General features: G+C 38.0%; 1 protein-coding gene across 2 annotated transcripts; it reads right to left on the reverse strand.

Annotated features, from left to right (window-relative positions):
* Positions 1 to 839: 839 nt before the first annotated feature.
* On the reverse strand, positions 840 to 20,119 carry FUOM (fucose mutarotase). 2 transcript variants are annotated; one of them, XM_072423107.1, is made up of 7 exons: positions 19,961 to 20,119; positions 18,304 to 18,372; positions 14,421 to 14,491; positions 11,289 to 11,387; positions 3,498 to 3,571; positions 1,985 to 2,067; positions 840 to 988 (listed from the first exon to the last, which is right to left on the reverse strand). In XM_072423107.1, the coding sequence occupies exons 1-6, from the start codon at positions 20,043 to 20,045 to the stop codon at positions 2,001 to 2,003; spliced, it is 465 nt and encodes a 154-aa protein (XP_072279208.1). In that variant the 5' UTR covers positions 20,046 to 20,119; the 3' UTR covers positions 840 to 988; positions 1,985 to 2,000. The 2 variants fall into 2 exon arrangements, with proteins under 2 accessions (XP_072279208.1, XP_072279209.1); XM_072423108.1 differs by lacking the exon at positions 18,304 to 18,372 and having other exon boundaries at positions 19,961 to 20,118.
* Positions 20,120 to 20,390: the final 271 nt, after the last annotated feature.

The following is a 20,390-nucleotide window of genomic DNA, read 5'->3' on the forward strand; positions in this document are numbered from 1 at the left end:
AGACAGCTAACCATTTGGTTGAGGCAATCTGGGCAACAAATTATTCCATTGGTCCTTCTGATTATAAAATACCTTAATACTACCAATTGTCGAGGCCTTTCTGCATTACTTTCACTACTCCTACTGGATGGGCTGGGGCTGCTCTCCTAGCTGTTAGGAGTGGCAGTGACATCTAGAGCTATCACCTCTGGGTCTGTAATGGCAAATCATCACATAACTAAAGCAGATTTATTTGGGTGCTTAAACACAGGACTGGTTTTCCTTTTCTGTGAGCCCCTACAATTCCTAATACTACCAAACTGATCACCCTGAGTTACCCATCCACACTTCACATCAGTCCTATTAACTGCCTGCTCAGTGAGAAGATGACTCCTCTAAAGGATGTTCAGTGTTGCACTGCAAATGTGTTGCAAATCTTTGTGTTCTCTGGAAGGCAACCTGCTCACATCTGACAAAGTTGTATTCATCTTGTGCATCCATTTGTGCATACATGTGCAACTGTGAGAAAAAAAATTAAAGAAAAAAGAAAAAGTGCTATTTAAAAAGTGACAGAAAGAGAAAGAAATCTGTTTAAAAGCAATTGTTGTAGAAACACGGATGCACAGTCACAGAGCAGTCAAATATCACAAATACTAATCTGATGTTTTTCAACTCCCACTTAGCTCCAAGCTGCTTTGTTCACAAGCCAAAAATGTGATAGTTTCTATAGATAATGTACGGTTTCCATATGATAAGTGTTGCAATTTAATCCCAGGTAAATTTTGAAATTGTCTAAAAATAGGCAATTGTGCCTCAATGTGTTTTACTAGTAGGAAGATGTGAAATATTCCAACAATAAATTATATTATCATGTTTTATTTTTAAAGTTGAAGAGGACAGAGACCACCTGCATCATTCTCATAGGAAATCGCAGAAAATCTTTCCAAGACAACTCCTAAAGATGCCCGCTCGTAATGTCCTTAATGTTCCAGAAGAAGATCTCGATCATCTGCACCATGGAAGGAGAAATCAATGAACAGACGTGTGCTTTGTCTGCAAAATATCTTCATAATACAGAAAATTTTAATTGAGTATATGGTTAGCATTTTTTAATGTGTGCAAAACCTTAGATTGAGATGTGATACAATAAAATTGTTAGCTGGTTACTTTTTTTGCACTTGTTTTTCAGATTGGCAAATAGTCTAGTAACAGGATAAGTGGGCAACTTCAGCTAAACACATATTTACATCAATGTTGTCTACATAAAATACAGCTTATTGCTAAAAGCATCAGAACACTGCCTCTAGTTCATACAACTGGTTCTGAGCTTTCTGTATTTTTCATGCACTGCAGGCAAGTGCCGCAATAAAGTAGTTACTGCTCCCATTGGGATAATCTGCATCCTATCCCATGGTGCTTCTAGTCTGATACCTTTGAAGTAAGGTGAATGGGTTGCTATGGCAACAGATTTCTTCTTAATGACAGCGCATTCAGCCAATAGAGGTCTGAGTAGACCAGCTCACTGGGAAGAAAAGTTCATCATTGGTTGCCTTGGCATTTGAATGCACTGCTACATGTTTTGCTCTTATATAATACACAGCAGGATTTTAACCCACAAAGAGCAGCACAGGCTGGGCGAATTAAGTAATTCATTTTAAGCATATACAATTAGAGATGTACAAAGATATAATAACACATTACCACTGATGTCTACAAATGAGGTTGTATATAACCCTCAATTCCCTCAAACTATTCATAACAGAGTAAGAGTAAATGTTCACTGGTATTATTACGTCAACCAGCAATGCCCTAAGCAAAGTGTGGTATCCCATAGCAACCAATTAGACTTCAAAAACAAACCAGTTCAAGATAGATTCTGAAAAATTATTAGTGTTTTTTTTTTTAAAAAAGCTTATATATCCATAATGTCCTATGATACATAAACAACACAACAGAAACATTACTTCTTATATATATACATATATTTGTGCAAGGTTTCACATACAGATGTTACAGGATCATCAAACCAGATCACTGGGGCTTATAACACCTTTCTTTAGGATTAGGTTTCCATAGAGAGCAGTTTCTCTGCAACAGACAAAAGAATATAAATGTAAAATAAAAAAAGAAATTCTACCAAAGACTACATAAACAAAAATGAAAGGTAGTAAACACAGTTTATTCTTTTTTAATTTAGGTTCCTACAGGCAATATGTTTTAGTCTGTGGATCTGGAAACGATCTTTGGTATATAGGATACCAACAGACACTGATGGCTAATGACCATTCAAGGTGTAAAGACCTACATGAGTTATAAAACAAACGGTGATATTTGTGTGGCACTGGTTGCTTGGAAAGTTTACGGAATGTTATTATGAGCACCAGGATTGTAGGGTGCACATAATGATTGCAGATGGGGGTAAAGTTGTAAGCAGTTGATTGTTAAAGATCAATGTAAAGTAGATAAATAGTTAAGTACAGCATTCTGCTACATCAGTTACAAATTTCATTAATTACAATCAAATATGATTAAGCTTTTCATAAACTAACAACCATAAAAAAAACAAAAATGTAAGGACAAAAGGCTCTGCAAAAGACTTAACAATTACGCAATATATTTTTACATTATTTAAACCTATTATCTGAGAATGAGAAAAGTCATGTGCACACAGTATAATATGGGGAAACAACAGAAATAACGGAAGCAAATAACAGAATGGGAAGCATGAAGAAGCAGACGTTTCATCCTAGTTGGTGAGCCCATGGTAGGTTTTGGGTGATGTAGAGTAGGGTCATGAGAAGTTTTACATTTTCAGGGGTATGAGAAACATGTAACACGCTAAAGGTAGAACTGAGAGGGGAAGTTTAGGTAAGGGGACCCAATATAGTTTTTACTCTCTTATTTTCTCCCAAATTATTCAGATAGTGTAAATAATACCAAACTATGTTCTGAATTCTCCTAGAATAAAAAGCTATCTGTATAGAAAACAAATAGACAATATGCAGGAAAAAATCTACATGTACTATTATTATTAGTAGTAAAAAATATTAAAAACCTATACTAATTTGCCTTAGTTCTTAGTATATAAATGAGCTCCCTTGGCAAACCCAAAAACCTGAATATAATTTTGCATATTTCATATAGGTCAGTTTCTATCTGTGAAGATGAAAGAAGGTAGTTATGGGAATTCAAGCTTCCCAGCATCTCTCTGATGTCTCCTTTTAATTGTTTTGTAAAGTGCTGCAGATCATGTACTTGTTAAATACATTCCACTAACTAGTGGAGAGTCATCACTATAGGAAACAAAGACACACACATGTCAGATCTCACCTACATTTGTATGACCTAGAGCTGCCTGTAGACATGCAGACAACACAAGACCCTTGCATGTTTGAACTTTTGATGCATTTGAGGTACATAGGAATGCTAGGTATTTCAGAAAAAACAGCTGAAGGATTTTTTTAAAAGGGCAGTTTAGATGTAAATATTGCATCTTGGAGAAGTTAGTTAATACTTACCCAGTGGCGACAACAGCAAAAGCATTCTTCGCTCTTTCATAAAAAGAAAATCTTTCCACTTTCTCAAGGGGAGCCTGTAAGACATAATTTTTAGGAGAATTACAGACTAATTGTTAAAAACAGACATGCCCTAACAAAGATCAGTAAAGTCATGCTCTTTCTAAAAAACCAATAGCACCTTGCAAAAGTATTATCTCCATCATGCATATCCTATTTTCTGAGCTTACTACCTAGGACTAAAATTGATTAGTCTGCACCATTTGATTTACACAACTTGTCTACCACTTTGAAGGTGCAAAATATGTTTTATTGTGATACAGACAAAAATTAAGAATACAGAAATCATGAGTTTCATAAAGTAAGTACTGTATAGAACCATTTTTTGCTGCCTCTGGGATTGGTTTAATTAGCACAGGTGGCTGCTGGGATTTTATACCCTTCCCCAAGGCAACATTGCTCCAACTCCTTCAAGTTACATGGGTTGTGTTGCTGTGCAGCAATGTTCAACTCATGACACAGAATCTAAATTGGATTGAAATCTTGGGTATTGGCTAGGCCAGTCATGACGACTGAGCGCCAAAATTGCAACCCCAAAGGTAAAAGTTTGCATGTGGCATGCTTTTGAACAAATAATCTGATTTTGTTGTTGTATGCATGCTGATAATTTGTCTAACTGTGGCTCATACTTTGTAGGTTTGAGAGCAACACATGCAGCACTCAGGTCATCTGGTTTCAGATTTATTATAATTCAAAGCTGAAAACAGCTGCTCACAAGCATAAGATGATCCAGAGGAAGGAAAGAAATCACAAATTCTTTGGAGAATTCCACACATTTAGGATTTCATTTTCAGAACTAACTGTGCAGTCATTTGTCATCCCTTCCATCTTTTCAAGTGTTTCACGTAGGTCATAGAATTTATTTTTCCAAATAGAGCTTTCTTGAAATTCCAATAGTTCCATTTTTAGATTTCCTAAATCTAACTAGTGTAAGCAGGAAATATCACTTTCTTCAAATTTGGTATTATCTGGAGAAGTAAGAAAACACAGGGTTGTCTCTATCTTACGGAACTGTAAAAATATGTTACTAAAATCTACCATTGCAGCTGCTACAATGCTAGAAAATTCTTTGTAGATTTACTGATGAATTGTAGGATGAATTGTGGATATTCCTTCCCTTTTCTATTCATAAACAGCCTAATTTCATCCAAGGCTACAAATCTCTTCAGGACTCATCCACTGCTCAGCCACTGGACATTATTGTATATAAGTAACCAATTATACTGTGCCTGAACCTCCTCAAGAAGTGCTTAAAACTGTTGAAAATTCAGAGCACGAGCCTTGATGTAATGCACCATTTTTGTAACATCTTTGAGGACGTCAAATTTTTTTGCTTCTTTCCCTGGCACAAAGAGCTTCTTGATGTATAAGACAATGGAACTGAATGACCTGATGTTTTGTTTCTTTACCAGAACTGTATGAAACCAGATGTTGCCCCCCCCCCCCCCCCCCCCATAGAAGGTGCCCCGTCACTAGTAATTGAAACCACTTTTTCTGGTCTTATGTCTTGTGACAAAAAAGCCTCCATCACAGCATTGTAGATATTTATCCCTTGTGTTCCTTCAGGCAAAGACACCAGTTTCACCAGCTCTTCCCTCATGATGTCACCAACAGCATAAATTACTGCTAGCCTTGCCTGATTATTTATATTTGTGCTTTCATCCAAGCACATGGAGTAACAGGCTGCCTTTTGTATGTCAGTGGTGAGCTGCTGACTAACTGCACTTGCTATGCGCTGGACTGCATCTATAACATTATTTCTGCTTAGTGGCATCTCAGAAATGCGTTGAATAATTTTATCCTTGTTTGGGAAATCATGAAAAACGGAATTACTCCCAGACAATATGGCCATTTTGATAAAATCCCCATCAGAAAGGGGCTTACCATGTTTTGCTATGCACAGTGAAGTTTGAAAACTAGCAGCTGTCAGATGATTTGTTCTAAATAGTTGCAAAAATTAAGATACTGGGAATGATATTTCCCCAATTTCCCTTCAAGAAACTCTTTTTTTTCAGTTTCACCAAGTTTGGCAACACTTTTGTGGTTGGTGTCAAAGTGCTGTCTGACACTTGATGTGCGACAAACAACACTGAGACACTCAATACACAGAATACTTCACTGTCCAGGCTTCTTGGGATGATCTTCCACTATCTGTTTTTGCATTTACAGCTTTTCCTTATTTTTGGGTGTTCAAGCACCCAATACAAATCCATCCCTTTACCAAAAATAGCTAACACTTTTAGTTAACATTAAAGAAATGGATATTCCATGAATATCAGCTGGGGTTTCTTTTGAATTTGCTGACCACCAGGGGGCAATATTCCACTGACCACCAGGCTTTTGGCCTGCTCTGAACAAGGCAGTTGGGTGGACTTCCAACCTTTGACTCACCTCCTCTGTAAATGCGTTGGACCTACTTCTTGGAAAATTTGCATGAATAGGATGAAGTGGGGGTATAGCACACATTTCCCAATACACAGAAGCCATGCAGACCTTGATTGTCCATATGAGCTCCCATTTTCCCATTAGCAGGTCACTTCCTATGGACAGCAGCAAATAAAAAGTTCCCCGACAATCCCAGTACAATGAGTGCCATGTCTGTCCTGTGATCTCATGGAGCACACACACAGGCCATAAGAGCTGAACCCTGCACACCAACCTGAGCTCTCCGCCCTAGTAACCCATGATGGAATTTTCCTCGAGAAATGTGTCCAATCCCCTCTTAAAGGCAACTAGACTAGATACCATCACCACAGTGCAGAATTACCGCCTTCAATTATTTCAGTAACTTCAGTAAAGACATTTTCACGAAGACAGAAATGATCAACATATTCCTAGTACGGTGCAGACAGCAAAAATAATAATATTAATAATAATAAAAAATAACCTCATAGGGGTTTTAACCTTTCCCTGGTCTGTATGTAAGACTGTAAAAAATATATATATATTGCCTAAGTATACACTTTAAATATTTCGATTTACTTTCAGTCTAATCAGTGCAGGAGGGGACATCACTGAGTAAATCAAAAAGCAGCCCAGAGTGAAGCTTGAAGAGGAACTATACTCAAAAACTAGTCTTTCAAATATTAATCTATTCTTACTTGCACTAAAATGTCAGTCTTCCCTGGTGGCACTAGCTGGGTCAGCTCCATGAAAAATTTTATGATTTCTGAAGTGTTTATAGGTGGCCAGCTTGTGACTAGCAAGTTTACGTTTTCCTGTTCTCCTGACCTTCTTCTCCACACACTCCTCCTCCCTCAATAGCTGGAGCCCTCTGCACAAGAGCCCACAAGCTGAGAAGAAGCAGGAAGCAGCTGCAGAAAGAGCAGCTTCAGTTTTCAGTGACATGAGAGTCCCAGGCGAGGAAAGCAAAAAACAAAAAAACTGCATAATTAGGGCAGTGGGAGTGGATTAGAAAAACTCCTACCAAGGATGGCATTTCCCAGATTCCACTTCACCGCCTAGGCGATGGAGAGAACTAAAGGTTTGGCCAGAACTCGTTTTTAATGTTTAAAGGTGAAAGCAAGCTAAAAAAAAAATATTCAGTTGATTATAATTTTGGCATATGTTATCAATAAGCCAAAGTTGATTTTGTGAGTATAGGTACGCTTTAAGGGCTTGCTCACATTACAGGAATGCAGGGAGTTTTACTAAACGCATGCCAATTGCATAGCAAGAGATACTCATTGTGTTTCTGGAAGAAATACAACACGACAATGTGACAAGCCCTTTACAACTATGCAGGGGGTGTTTTTTTCATAAAACAAAATACAAATTAAATATAATAGAAATACACCAATGTATAAAAAAATATACTCATAAAATGTTGACCAAATAGTACAAATATGTGACAACATTGCATAATAGTGAATGTTATCAGTTATCTTATGACTTGATTCTGCTATTATAATTAACTTTTCGTTTTTAATTTGCAACCCCTATTTAATGTACAGTGCTGCGCAATATGTTGGCGCTATATAAATCCTGTTTATTAATAATAATAATGTAATATTATTATAGGGTGGCATAAAAAAAGGGAAGAAAAAAAGAAAGGGGGGGGGGTTCCCGGAAGGAAAGACGGAAGACCGACACATGTTCTGTTGGTATTCATACTCAGGGCAAATTTTGTAAAGAATATTGTTTTGTTTTTTTCCTAAGTATCACTATATACCACGGAACAACTATACTGCTGCTTTATAACCCAGCTGCTAATGATTGTTTAAAGTTCAAATTATTTTTTTAAATATCAGTTCTTCTGAATTTCTTCAATAAGCTATATATAAGAAGTCTACGCTAACCGGCTGCTGGTTTTTACATTATAATTACAGCCTTTACAGATTTCCAAAGAGCTATTACATTCAACAGGCACTTACCTTAAGGGGACGAAAATCTATCACAAATACAACTGCAGCTAAAGTACCCTGTTCTTTAGCCTTCAGTTAATACTCTACTGCCCACAACTAGTGACACTCCATGTCTGCCTACCCCATCCCTCACTTTCCTCTGTCCCTCTGTACTTTCACCCTTTAAATTCCAGATCAAGACACATCAGCTTCAATCAGCTGCCTCTCCTCCCCCCAGCTGAGGTGGGAAGCCTGTGCCTACAGAGAGGGCTCTGAGTGCCCCCTCTGACATGAGTGTCATAGGTTTGCCACCACTGGCCTAGGCCATTCCAAGGCATTTAAACATTACTTTTTAACCACTCTGGTGTAGTTTTAGCAGTGTGTTAAGGGTCATTGTCCTAAAGCAAGTTGAACTTTATCCCAATCTCAAATCCCTGGAAGATTGAAACAGTTTTAGTTAACCTGTATCCTGTTTTCCTATCCCAGCAGATGAAAATCACCACTGTATGATGCAGTCACCATTTTGTTTTAAGTAATTACGTTTTATGTGGAAACAGTGCAACAGTGTGGTCTTTGTGCAGAAGGGGTGGTACAACTTGCTGCTGAGCAACTTCATCTGTGATCTATACTTAAGAACTTTGTCCCTGAACTGTTTACAGTGTTCTTCAGAATTCATGTGGCTTGCTTAGGAGTGTTGTAAGTCAGAAGCCTTTTAGAACTGGTCTTATATATATATTATAATATATTTGCAAGCCCTTTAAATTACATTTAAATGCAAATCTATTTTAATTCTAGGTTATACTAGGAGAAACAGGGCAAAGAGAGGGAATGAATACCTTTGCAGGTACTGTAAAAAGATCTACAATATGTATGCACACAAAAAAAGGGGATACCAGTAATGTTTATTCCCCTAATAAGTGATACTAAATATAATAGTGCTTAAGCTATTTTTTTCTAGAAGGCCTATGGATGAATTCAGCAAAAATGTTGTCCAATGCATGTGCTTGAGGCAAACCAACAAACTATGCTTTGAATAGATGCAGTTGGCATGCATTAACACTATATTATTAGTATTAGCAAATTACCTACCAGTAACGGAAACATCTTGAGAAGGACTGCTGTGTAATTTTGATAAATGAACTGTTTTTTCATTCAGCACGCACCAAACATTGTTTCATCCAACCCAAATTTTTTTTTTTTTTTTATTTTAATATTTTTTATTGAAATTTTTCAAAATATACAAGAGTAAACAAGAGTAAAAGCAATAAGAAAAGGAAAACAATACCATTGTTGTGCATGAAATTATTAAAAGACAAAACAGCATAAACTAAAACCATTCAAGAAAAATAACCAAAGGAATGTACTCGAAACTGACATTACAAATAAACACATCCATTTATCATAATTGAAAGAGCCTACGGTCTATGTCAGAGGCAGTATGATGGTCCAACCAAGGTGTCCAAACTTTATAAAAGTTTAAATGCAGAGAGTCGCTAGCCACGGGAGACATTTTTTCTAAGACCGTGGTGTCCGACAATCTGGACAGCACTGCTTGAAAGCTTAAAGAGGGTTTCCGCCATGCAGCCGCTATCACCTGACATGTGGCCAGAAAAATAAAGGAGATCAATTTGCACTGACTTTTAGAAAAGGTAGAACCTAGTTTGTGGAGCAATGCAGTCCAGGGGTCCCTCTTAATAGACACATGCAGAACCGATCGTATATAGTTGAAAACCCTTATCCAAAGTTTTTTGACCACTGGACAGTCCCACCATATATGGCGAAAAGTACCGAGGTCCTTACAGCACAGGTCGCTCCCATTTGCAAATTTAGCGATTCTTACTGGTGTTAAGTACCACCTAAACAGTACTTTATATGCATTTTCCTGCATTATTACATTTGGAGAGCAGTTAGCTATGGCCTGCCATATCCTCTGCCACTCCTCTACGTCCAATTCAGAGCCCAGATCTGGTTCCCATCTATCTACATAAGAGAGAGGGTAGGTATCAATACTTATTAGTGAATCATAAATCATGGACACCAGACCTACAGAGCTAGAACCCCGATAACAGCAGGATTCAAAACTCGTAAGCTTTAGTGGAGAATCTGCTGTATATTTAAGTAGACTGTTTAAAAAATGTCTAATCTGTATGTATCGGAATAGCTCGCCCGAAGGCATTGTCCAATGTTCCTGCAAATATGCAAAGGACTTGATCCCAGAAAGGGAGAACAAGTCATACACGTATCGATCAGGCCTCCGAGCCCACCAAAGGAAAGCTACTGGGTTCTCATATGCTGGTGCAAAAGTAGGGCAATTTATAATGCCAGTTAAGGGGGCGTGTACAGACATCAAGCCTGCTGAAGCTTTCACCCTGTCCCAGATTCCCAGTGCATAAGACAGCTTAGGGACAGACACCAAAGGGCGTTTTGAGGAATGCAACAAGAGAAGATTATATATTTGCACTTCAGGTAGCTCTTCAGCATACAGATGAGCCCAGATTGGAAAGTCTTTAAGACGGTGGAGTGCCACTAATGGAGCTAATTGGGCACCGAACCGAAAGTCCCCCTTTCAGTCTATGTCGATACAGTACTTTATCTGGTACTCGTGGTCTTCCAGGGTCCCAGATAAATCGTGACACCTTCCTCTGTTCATCTTTAAGTACTTGCATGGGAACTGGTACTGGAAGTGTACAAAACAGGTACAATAATTTCGGGAGATACAGGTATGTGCCTCTCATGTTTTTTATAATTTCCCATCAAAACTAAGCTGCCAATTTCTGAACTCCTAAAAATTTGCTTCATAAATAGGTGAACAGTATATGCATGTCTTCTCTGTCTAACTGTCTTCGGAAAAAAAAAAAAAAAAACTAAAGAAAAACTTCTTAAAGTCCACCAAAACAAAAGTGTGTACTCTCTCTAGGTGCTACACACTATCCAGTCTTTGCCAAAGATCTTGGGATCTCATTGCAAGACATTGTTTTGCCACATTTGTAGCAGCAGACAAGGTAATTCGGCAAAATGTAAAATATTTTTGCAAGGTATACTGACATCAGTTAATGGTTGCTTTTTTATGTTGCTTTTACACGCAGATTAACAGTACTGTAATTTTATGTCATACACTTTTTTTTGCAAACAGGAAAACTATTTTCTACTGTTAAAGCAGTCAAGGTGATCACATTTGGCTTTAATCTTTATCAATCATTTTAGGTGCCTTGGTGGACAACTTTAAGCATTATTTTGTCATTTGATTAACATGCTGAATATTTACTATACATTGGCAGGCAACTTGGAACTGACATCCTTTTGATACTCTAGACCTAAATGTACTTGTATGGGAAACAAAGCCTGTCTGATGTAAACAAATGCCTGAGGATATGGGTTCTGGGTAACTTACTTCACATCCAGCTTTACACAGCAATTTCTTGTACTCTTCCCACACTGGTACCTTCAGGTCTTTCACTTTATCACTATCCACAAGGTCCATTACAGCTGCCTACCAGGAAAAAGTAATACAAGTTCAATACATCTCAAACACAAATGATCAAATTTAATGAGATGGAATGAAGAAATTCCACTCTAAATTTAAATGCCCAATAATGCACGAACTTGTTGAAAACAATCAGGGTCAAATGGAGTGATCGATAGGAAAGCGGCATTCACTAGTACCAACAGGAACATCTTAATTAATCAATCTGCAAGGGCTTTTAACCACCTGGGCGGTTACCCCAAACCTGGTTCAGGGTAAGAAAACTTGCTAAAAGTGTTTACCCCGAACCAGGTTCGGGGTAGCTAAAAATAGAAACAAGCATTACAGTGCAATCTGATTGTCATACAACATTGTATGACAATCGTACAAAATATATTTATGTGGTTTTGTCTATGGGACATTGGACTCTGTTTAAAAATTTACCACACTAGGGAGGTGTTTTAGAAAAATATAGTACTATACAGTATACCGAATTATTGCATTTTCAGTATTTTTTATTTATTCATGCATTGTTGTTTAAGCTTATTTTTGTGCTTTTTATTTAATTTAATTATTAAAGTTAATTGTTTTTTTTCTTAACATGATTGTGTGTTTCAAACTTTAATATATTCAGAATATCTACTAGACCCTTGTTTGGACATATTTCTGAAAAATATTTCATGAAAAACAGTGTACCGCTTTTGGTACAGAAATCAAGACATCAGTGAAACACCCAGGAGGTTAAAAGCCATGTAAGCAAAGCAGAGGCTGTTTTTTTTTTTACTATGCTTTCTTATCAGCAACAGCACAATACATATAATTATGCAGATTCAAGTAAGCTTTAGCTAATCTGTACCAGAATTAAGAAAACATATCCTCTCAGTGATTCTGACCATTTCATGATTGTTGGTGCAAAGAACGGCATTAAACAAACAAAAAATTCAGCAGAGGTTTTGTAGTCAGAAACACCTTGTAAATGAGAGAAGCCAGAGGAAAGTGACCAGACTAGATGGAGCTCAGAGAAAGGCTACCGTAACTTAGATCAATGATTTTCAGCCACTGTGGCATGGCACACTAGTGTGCCGTGAGAGATCTTCAGGTGTACCGTGGGAAATTATCCTATTTCAGTTAATTGGTCCAAAAATTATTTTTTTTTTACTGCAAATAATTTGTCCTCATTTGTCTGTACCAGTGATGTATAGTGATAGTCAGAACAAAGAAGTACTCTTTCACTAAATGGCAGCAGGTAGCTAATTACCTGTCTATGTGACATTTTTGTTTAGTGGTGTTCCGTGGGATTTTTCTATTGTATGTGCCGCAACTAAGAAAGGCTGGGAAACACTGATTTAAGATTATTACTCTCTACAACTATGGCAAGTCAAAAAGCATCCCAGATTGCAATGCATGTTGAACCTTAAGGTGGCTAGGTTATATCCAATTTCACTTCTGGCAGCTAAGGATACAGTGGTCACAGAACTGGACAATTTAGGGCTAGAAAACATGTAGCTTTGTCTGTTGAATCTTCATGTGTGATGGACACGCAAAAAGGTGGCTCAGTCACCAGAGTCTAACAGAACACCTTTGGTATGTATCAGAAAAGTAGATGCACAGCATTGATTAGAAGCTATCAATCTTAAATCACATAATACAGTCATATCAGGAATGACCAGAAACCATAGGGAATGTTTGTAAAATGGGAAACCCTTTCAATGAGAGCCAAAGGAGGCCCCACCCCAGTTTTAACTAGTAACTAGTTGTTTTATTTTTACTGACAGAACAAAATTGTAAACTTTCAAAGGCATAAAGACTCCATAGTAAAATTGGTAAGAATAAAAATACTTTTGTGTTGTTTGTGGCATGCTTTCAGTCTATAACCATCATATTTGAAAATATCTGGTTTCACACAGCAATCTTGCATGCAGTGCATCTTTAGGTTGGTCAGGCTGAAAAGAGTGTAGTTGGTACTGGCAGCATGACCCAGGTAAGAATGGAAAGAAAAACGCAACATTTAACTAATTGTCCTGTGTGCCGACAACTTATTATGACTGATGTTAGCACAAACAAAATCAATCATTGAACTGGTAGTACTGTACAGCACCTCAATGTGTTACTAGAGTATTTCCTCAAGCTCATAAAGTGTAAAATCCTCTTTCTCTGCTGTTTGCATTAAAAATCACATTTAAAGATTTTTTTAACTAATAGTTGGTTGTTGGAAACTTTAGTGCTGACGTTTACATGAGGCTTACTGTATGGAGAAGGTGCCACGGAGTTTAAAATGAGCATTGGTAATAGCTATCCTGCTTCAAAAGCATGCATTCTCATGCAGTGAGGTAACACACCACTGAAACAATTATGTACTAAACATTGACTTCGAGAGGCTACAAAAGATAAGAGGGTGGTGGCTAAAAAAGTAAAAGACAGGATGGGGGTCACAACATTTTTTACATAATTGTTTCAATCAATATACTTCACCTTTTTTAAGAAGATAACTTTGACTTTAAAGGCATAATTTATTAGGTTTTAATAAATGTATGTTTTAAGATTAGGCAATAGCAGGATTAACCCCCACCCAAATAACAGAGCAGACCATTTCCTTGTTATTATTATTATTATTATTATTAAACAGGATTTATATAGCGCCAACATATTACGCAGCGCTGTACATTAAATAGGGATTGCAAATGACAGACTAATACAGACAGTGATACAGGAGGAGAGGAGTGTAAACATGTTTTTCTACTATTGCATTTTGTATATTTTAGAAAAACAGTTTTTACCAAGCGACTAAATCAGATTGCCCCTTTCAGAATTGCCATTGCTATTTTAAACATTTTTGCCCCCAATAAAACTAACTTTTAGTACTTCTAAAAGGTCTGCTTTGTTTATTAAACATGTAGCACTTTTGTTCCACCCATTATGAAACCAGCAAGGCTAACCTTCAACTGCACAGGGACTACTAGTAATTGTTATACTGCTTTTTTCTATTTCTATTTCACTTGCTGAACTGTGCCCAGCTTTTGTTGTTTCTAAAGCTTAAAAGGTTAACAGAATAACACTTACAGGTTCAGGAACATAGGTATCCATTGGGAAAAGTTGCAACATGGCCTCCAAAAGTCTAGGAATTCCTATGCCTGGAAAATATATGAAGAATATGTGGTTTGTTTAGTTCCTACATCCATCAGTCATCCAATAGCTAGGTAGACCTAGGTACATTTTCAGTGTTGTATTTTGGGCATTTTTTCACAGCAGCTTTAAACGTGTCTATTATCAACAAAAGTCCTCTATAAAGTATTGCTTTATGCATAACTTTGCTTTTTTTTTTGACTTTTTTTTTTGAGTAGAGAATGACCAATCCTCTTGCAGGTTTTATTGATGTTAGATAGAGGCTCCGCTATAGTGATTCTTTTATTTCCTGTCTGTTAAAAAGGTAGTTGCAATATAGAGTTAAATTAATAAAAAATGTTTTGTTTTGTTAGTGTAATTCTAGAACCTTGATTAAATTTTTCCTGTCTGTTTCCTAGTTGCAGATGTTACTAGATGTTACTTCCTGTCTGGTGAAAAAACCTTCAAGAATTTATAAAAAGCTTTCTGAAGAACATAAAGTGAGGAAAAATATCTCCAAGTTCAGCCCTGGATAGCAGTAAAACAAAACAAAAGGTTTTCATCTTTCCCCATTTTTTTCTTTTGAAAGCTGATACATACTTCAGGAATAGTGTTGGTGTTCCAATTCGGGTTGTCCTTATATTTGACCCAAATATGGCCGTCGAATTAAGTTAGACACGGGATTCAACAGCGCAAATTTAGCGCTCCGAAGCAAGGTGACTCCCAGATGTCCAACCATGGGGAATACATAATACCCCTTACTGCTTCCCTGAAGGGTTAAAATATAAGTGCAAATATTAAGTCCAGACTTAAAACTTAAATTTATTTTTTAATAAATGTATGTGATTTGTGTGTACTTACTTATTACTTACCTTTTATCACAGTAACTCACCTGAAATGAGGTTTCCACGGTCCCTGGGCTGTACTTAACATTGAGAAATACAGCCCAGGGACCGTGGGAACTTGGACCATGGGAACCTGCAGTCACAGCTGATTAGAGGGCACGCGGGTGCAGGGCACGTGCTCCAATCAGCTGTGACCGAAGGCCTACTGAACTCATATGACCTCTCAATGGAGAATCTTCATTGAGAGGTCATGAGTGTTCAGTACGCCTGCGGTCACAGCTGATTGGAGGCACATGCCCAGCACCCACATGCCTCCGATCAGCTGTGACCGCAGCTTTACTTAACCATCATTGAAAAGTACAGCAAAGGGACCATGCGAACCTGGACCGTGAGGTCCTGCGGTCACAGCTGATTGGAGGCACATGGGTGCAGGACGCGTGCCTCCAATCAGCTGTGACCGCAGGTGTACTGAACTCATATGACCTGTCAATGGAGATTCTCCATTAAGAGGTCATATGAGTTCAGTACGCCTTCCTGATTTTTTTTCTTGCCTTGTACAGTGTTGTGCAAAGCTGTGGGAGTCTTGACATGTCTTTTTAAATGTATTTGGAGGCTGTAGAAGCTCTACACCAGGGGTGTCAAACTCAAATACACAGTGGGCCAAAACAAAAACATGAACAAAGTCGCGGGCCAAACTTGAAACTGAAATAGCACCGTTAATACAATTCCGTGCGTCAAGAGAAGAGTCCATTGCAGGGCCTAATGTTATGTTCCAGTGGCTGGAACTCCCTCTTCACTGAAAAAGCACTGCAACTACAATTCACTGCTTCTATAAAACAGTCCGATGCAGGGCCACACATAGGCAGGGAGGCCACTGGTCTATAGACGTGAGTGATGCCGGGAATTTTAGTAGTGGCACTTTTTTAATGCAGCAGCAGGCCAGCTGCAGTTCATATTTAGGATTCCCTTGGAGGCCAAAAAAATAAACATTGCGGGCCAGATTTTGACACCTCTGCTCTACACAGTCCAGAAAAATAACCTGAATTTCCCCCCTATTGACGTTATTGGTGTTCGAATTCGTCATTCGATCGCCCAAACAATATTGGCCTATTCGATCAAATAGCCGACTAATCGAATAGTGAGATATTCGACCAACACTATTCAGGAAGATGAAGCTCTAAGCTTGTAAACAGAATGATCTATATTAAAAACAGTAGTTACAAATGGTCTATTTCACATATATTAACATTTCTGTACACATTTTCTATATACCATCCCAGGTGGGCCCTATGAGGATGTGACCTGCAAAACCTTCCAACTTTAATATATTTGCAGCTCCCTCCCAGTAACTGAAGCCTATTTTGATAGCAACATTTTTACATTTTAGGTAATGCTATCATTACCAAATTAACATAAAAGATTTAATCCTATAATAATGCGGAACTAAATGTAAACATTTAAAGCACTATACAGAGGCAGGTTCATTACAGCAGAAGGGATCTCCTTCCTGACATAACTGGCTGCCAGGAAAAAAAGGAAATCCCATTAGCACACAGAACACCCAGAAGGGGACCAAATATGCTTGCGCCAGCGAGTGTGGAGATATGAGTTTAGGTAAAAAATTGTGAACAGACATTTAGAAGCAACATAACCTATCTTTTCTGAAAGAAAAAAAACTGGCAGCTTGGCTGCTAATTGGATATCAACTCTACTGCCCTGTTTTAAAACAAGATATCTTAATAAGTTGAATATGAAGTGTGAATTAATAAACAAAAAGTACCATAATAGCTAGGGACAATTGTTTATTGGTACATACAGTGCCTTGTTTCTAAATTACTCAACAGCTTTTGCTCAAATTGCATTTTTGGCCTAATACATAATCACACCCCTGTCTACTGTTCCAAGTATCTATTAAGGACTTCTTAACTCCTAACTATTTTTCTACACAAAGCTCTGATGCATCTGCAGAGCTGCTCTTACAATCTGAAACCCTCTCCCTTATCCCATTAGGCTTGCTCTTATGGTATATACATTTCAACAAGCCCTTAAAATCCACCTTTTCAAACATGCTTACCCACTTTTTCAATTCATTGGCCCCTATACCATCCCCCAACCAACAATTGTAAACTACTTCTCCTTAGCTCCTAGACCAGTGTTTCTCGATCTTTTTACCATGGGGGAAGAGCTTTCAGTTTTCTGTAATATTTCTCTGAACCCTGTAATATTTACTATATTCACAACTCACAGTACATCAGTGTTTTGGGCAGTAGGAGGAATGTCTCCTACATTGCTGGCCAGTAGGAAGAATATCACAGTTACATTTAGCCAAAAAGATTGGAATCAGTTAAACTGACCTGAGAGTCACAAATTGCTCGTTGCTCAAAAAACCCTGGTTGAAAAACACTGTATTAGACTGTAAACTCTACTGGGCAGGGCCTTTATTTCCTCTGGTTAGTTGTACAGAGCTGTTATAAGTTGATGCTTTATATATACAACTTGTTACTTTTATTAATATTATTATTTTAAAATAATTACAATTCATACAAATAAATAAATACAGTTGGTCCTATTTTCGCAACATTTCCAGGGTCAGCCTTTATATTTTATTGTGTTGCAGCAGTCATAAAAACAGTTGTGAGCCGCAGGTCTAGACGTTGAAAATAATGGTTCCAAAGTGCAAATGTGCCAAGATAAGAATATTTCTCGGAGTTTGACCTGGTAAATGCTGTAATCTTCTCAGAACTACTAAAACATGACAGGTACTGTCTGGCTAATAACAGGACACAGAATTGGGAGGTCCACCCTTGTTAGGATCTGGTTCTATATAGACGGTCATTCACACTGATGCAATGCCTTTAAAACGTATTGAATGACCGCTGTCCAAATATTTGAACAAACTGCCTAATAAACCAGAATACACCAAAAAAGCTGAATGCAATTCCAGGAAACTGATGTTGGTATCTGGCAATACATGTCATGAAAAAAACTGAACCTACCATCTGCCCGAATAAGTTCTGGCCCAGAACGACTTACTGATGACACCGGGAAATTTGCATCTGCAAGAACTAAGAATGAGATGGAAAAGGAGATTACATTCTTTTACTGGTGGCATAGCAGTGAACCAAGTTGTAACTTTAGGTAAAAGAGTACTCATTCATTGTAATAAAACATTGTACATGGTGAGCTAGTGCTGACTACTGAATTGCTAGAAGGTAGCCAAAAAGCAGGTAGTTGAAGGAGAGGGGGAGGGGGGAAGGCACATCTGTGTGCCTAAATCAAAATTTCCAGTAAGATTTTTTTTCTCTACCAAGTGGAAAATTGTTTTAAAACCCTACAAGCCACCAACAATGAGGTGGATGATGTGTATTTGTGACATTTAAAAGATCTATCTTATATTGCAGATTTCCAGTTTACTGCAAATTCACCATGATCTATTGAAATGGTGGCTCTTTGAGATTTTTAGGCTTTTTAAATTCTATTTAAAAGACAAGTTTTTTAAAAAAGTGAATGGATCAGACCTCACAAAAAAGGAATAGGCAATGCACACATAAATGTAAATAGGTATACCCAGTGTTCTCTCCTGATGTCTTTTATCACTGGGTGGGAAGAAGCTGTAGCAAAGTGGTCAAAAAGTGATTAGGACAACACATGACAAATTTAGTGTTTCAATGTTGCCAAATGAATCCAGTAATCCCTATAGATCTGTCAGCTTTTTACCACCCCCCTTATACTTTTCTCCAACTTTCTAATGCCTGCCCCCTTTAGTATGTCCTATTTCTCCATCGTACTTGTATTATATACCAACTGTCCAGTGCCCCAACTTTTCAGTAACGGCCCAAAACCAGCCGGGTGGGAACTGAAAAGTGCCAGGTGGTCCACCCAGGTAAAAGAGGCTGGAGATGTAGGAATGAGACAACAATGACACTGATATCTTGCTATTGCATTTCCAAAAGGATCAACTTAGTGATCCTCTCACAAAACAGAACATCAGTAATAGATTGCCTGTGCCACAATAATGTTTCAGAAAGCTACAGATCCTTGTGGGATCATTACTGTGTCATGGCCAATGAGGTGACTACTTTGCAATAAATAGGGAACAGAGCGGGGCCTGACTGGCCCACAGGAGGAAAAACATCTGGCGGGTCCCTGTCATAGGCACCCAAAATTAGCTTTTTTGATGCCATTTAGTGGCCCCCCTACTGCCTCACAAAAATGCAAATATGCCAGGAAAGTCATGCCTTCTTCTCACTTCCTCTGGTGAGCCCAGGTCCTCAGTCTGATCCTAAGGATGTTAGCGTTGTCAGCCTAGGACAGGAAGTGTGTCACTGACATACAAATAAAAGGAGTAAAAACTAGCAAGCTGCAACATATTACTTTCTGGGTTTAGATACATCAGTAATATGTTAAAGCTCAGGGAGACAACGCATGGTATTCATTTACCATACACTCATAGAAAGGGTTATTTATTGAATAGGTAACACTGTAAACATAAATCTAAATATTACCAGGGACACAAATAAAGCCACAAGCCATGGCTGTCAGGTTTTCACTCACAAATAGCAATTCGAGGTTAAAGCTCCGCCTACTGTCGAAGGCTGGAACTGCAGTCACACCTATACGACCCGTAAATTCACTTTCACTTTAGAAGCTCACCAATTTCATCCCCATGTCCCATGCGAGCCAGTGTATACAGGAGCTCCGGAGACAGCACGGATGGTATACCCTTCAGAACCACCATGATATTTGATTGTTATCCCGGTACACACTGCTAGAACCCGGAACTATCGGCCCATTCCCAGCAGGCTGTGCGCGTGTCTGCTGACACAATATAAGCAGCACATTGTACACCTTCCAGAAACTTCCTTTATAGTTGTCACCAGCAAGACCTCTCACATGATGGCATTTTATTGCAATGTATTGCCTCATCTTCATGCTTTCCATTATTTGGAGGATATTATCCATGAGGACTGCTATTTTTGTTATATTTTTAATTAGGAATTTCTTTCTCTTTTTGGGCATTATCTTAATTGGTGACTTTAATTATTTTATTGACATATCTAATCTTATTATTTAATTAAATTTT

This window comes from Pyxicephalus adspersus, chromosome 10, assembly GCF_032062135.1.
Source record: "Pyxicephalus adspersus chromosome 10, UCB_Pads_2.0, whole genome shotgun sequence".
NCBI classification, from domain to species: Eukaryota; Metazoa; Chordata; class Amphibia; order Anura; family Pyxicephalidae; genus Pyxicephalus; species Pyxicephalus adspersus.

What these genes read in the sequence shown, in the direction of transcription:
- FUOM (XM_072423107.1), bottom strand. Translation starts at nt 20,045, where the DNA reads ATGGTGGTTCTGAAGGGTATACCATCCGTGCTGTCTCCGGAGCTCCTG. An exon ending in GGGACATGGGGATGAAATTG is followed by an intron (nt 18,373 to 19,960) that starts GTGAGCTTCTAA and finishes TCTCATTCTTAG; the next exon opens with TTCTTGCAGATGCAAATTTC. An exon ending in TTTGCTGTTGTCGCCACTGG is followed by an intron (nt 2,068 to 3,497) that starts GTAAGTATTAAC and finishes TGTCTGTTGCAG; the next exon opens with AGAAACTGCTCTCTATGGAA.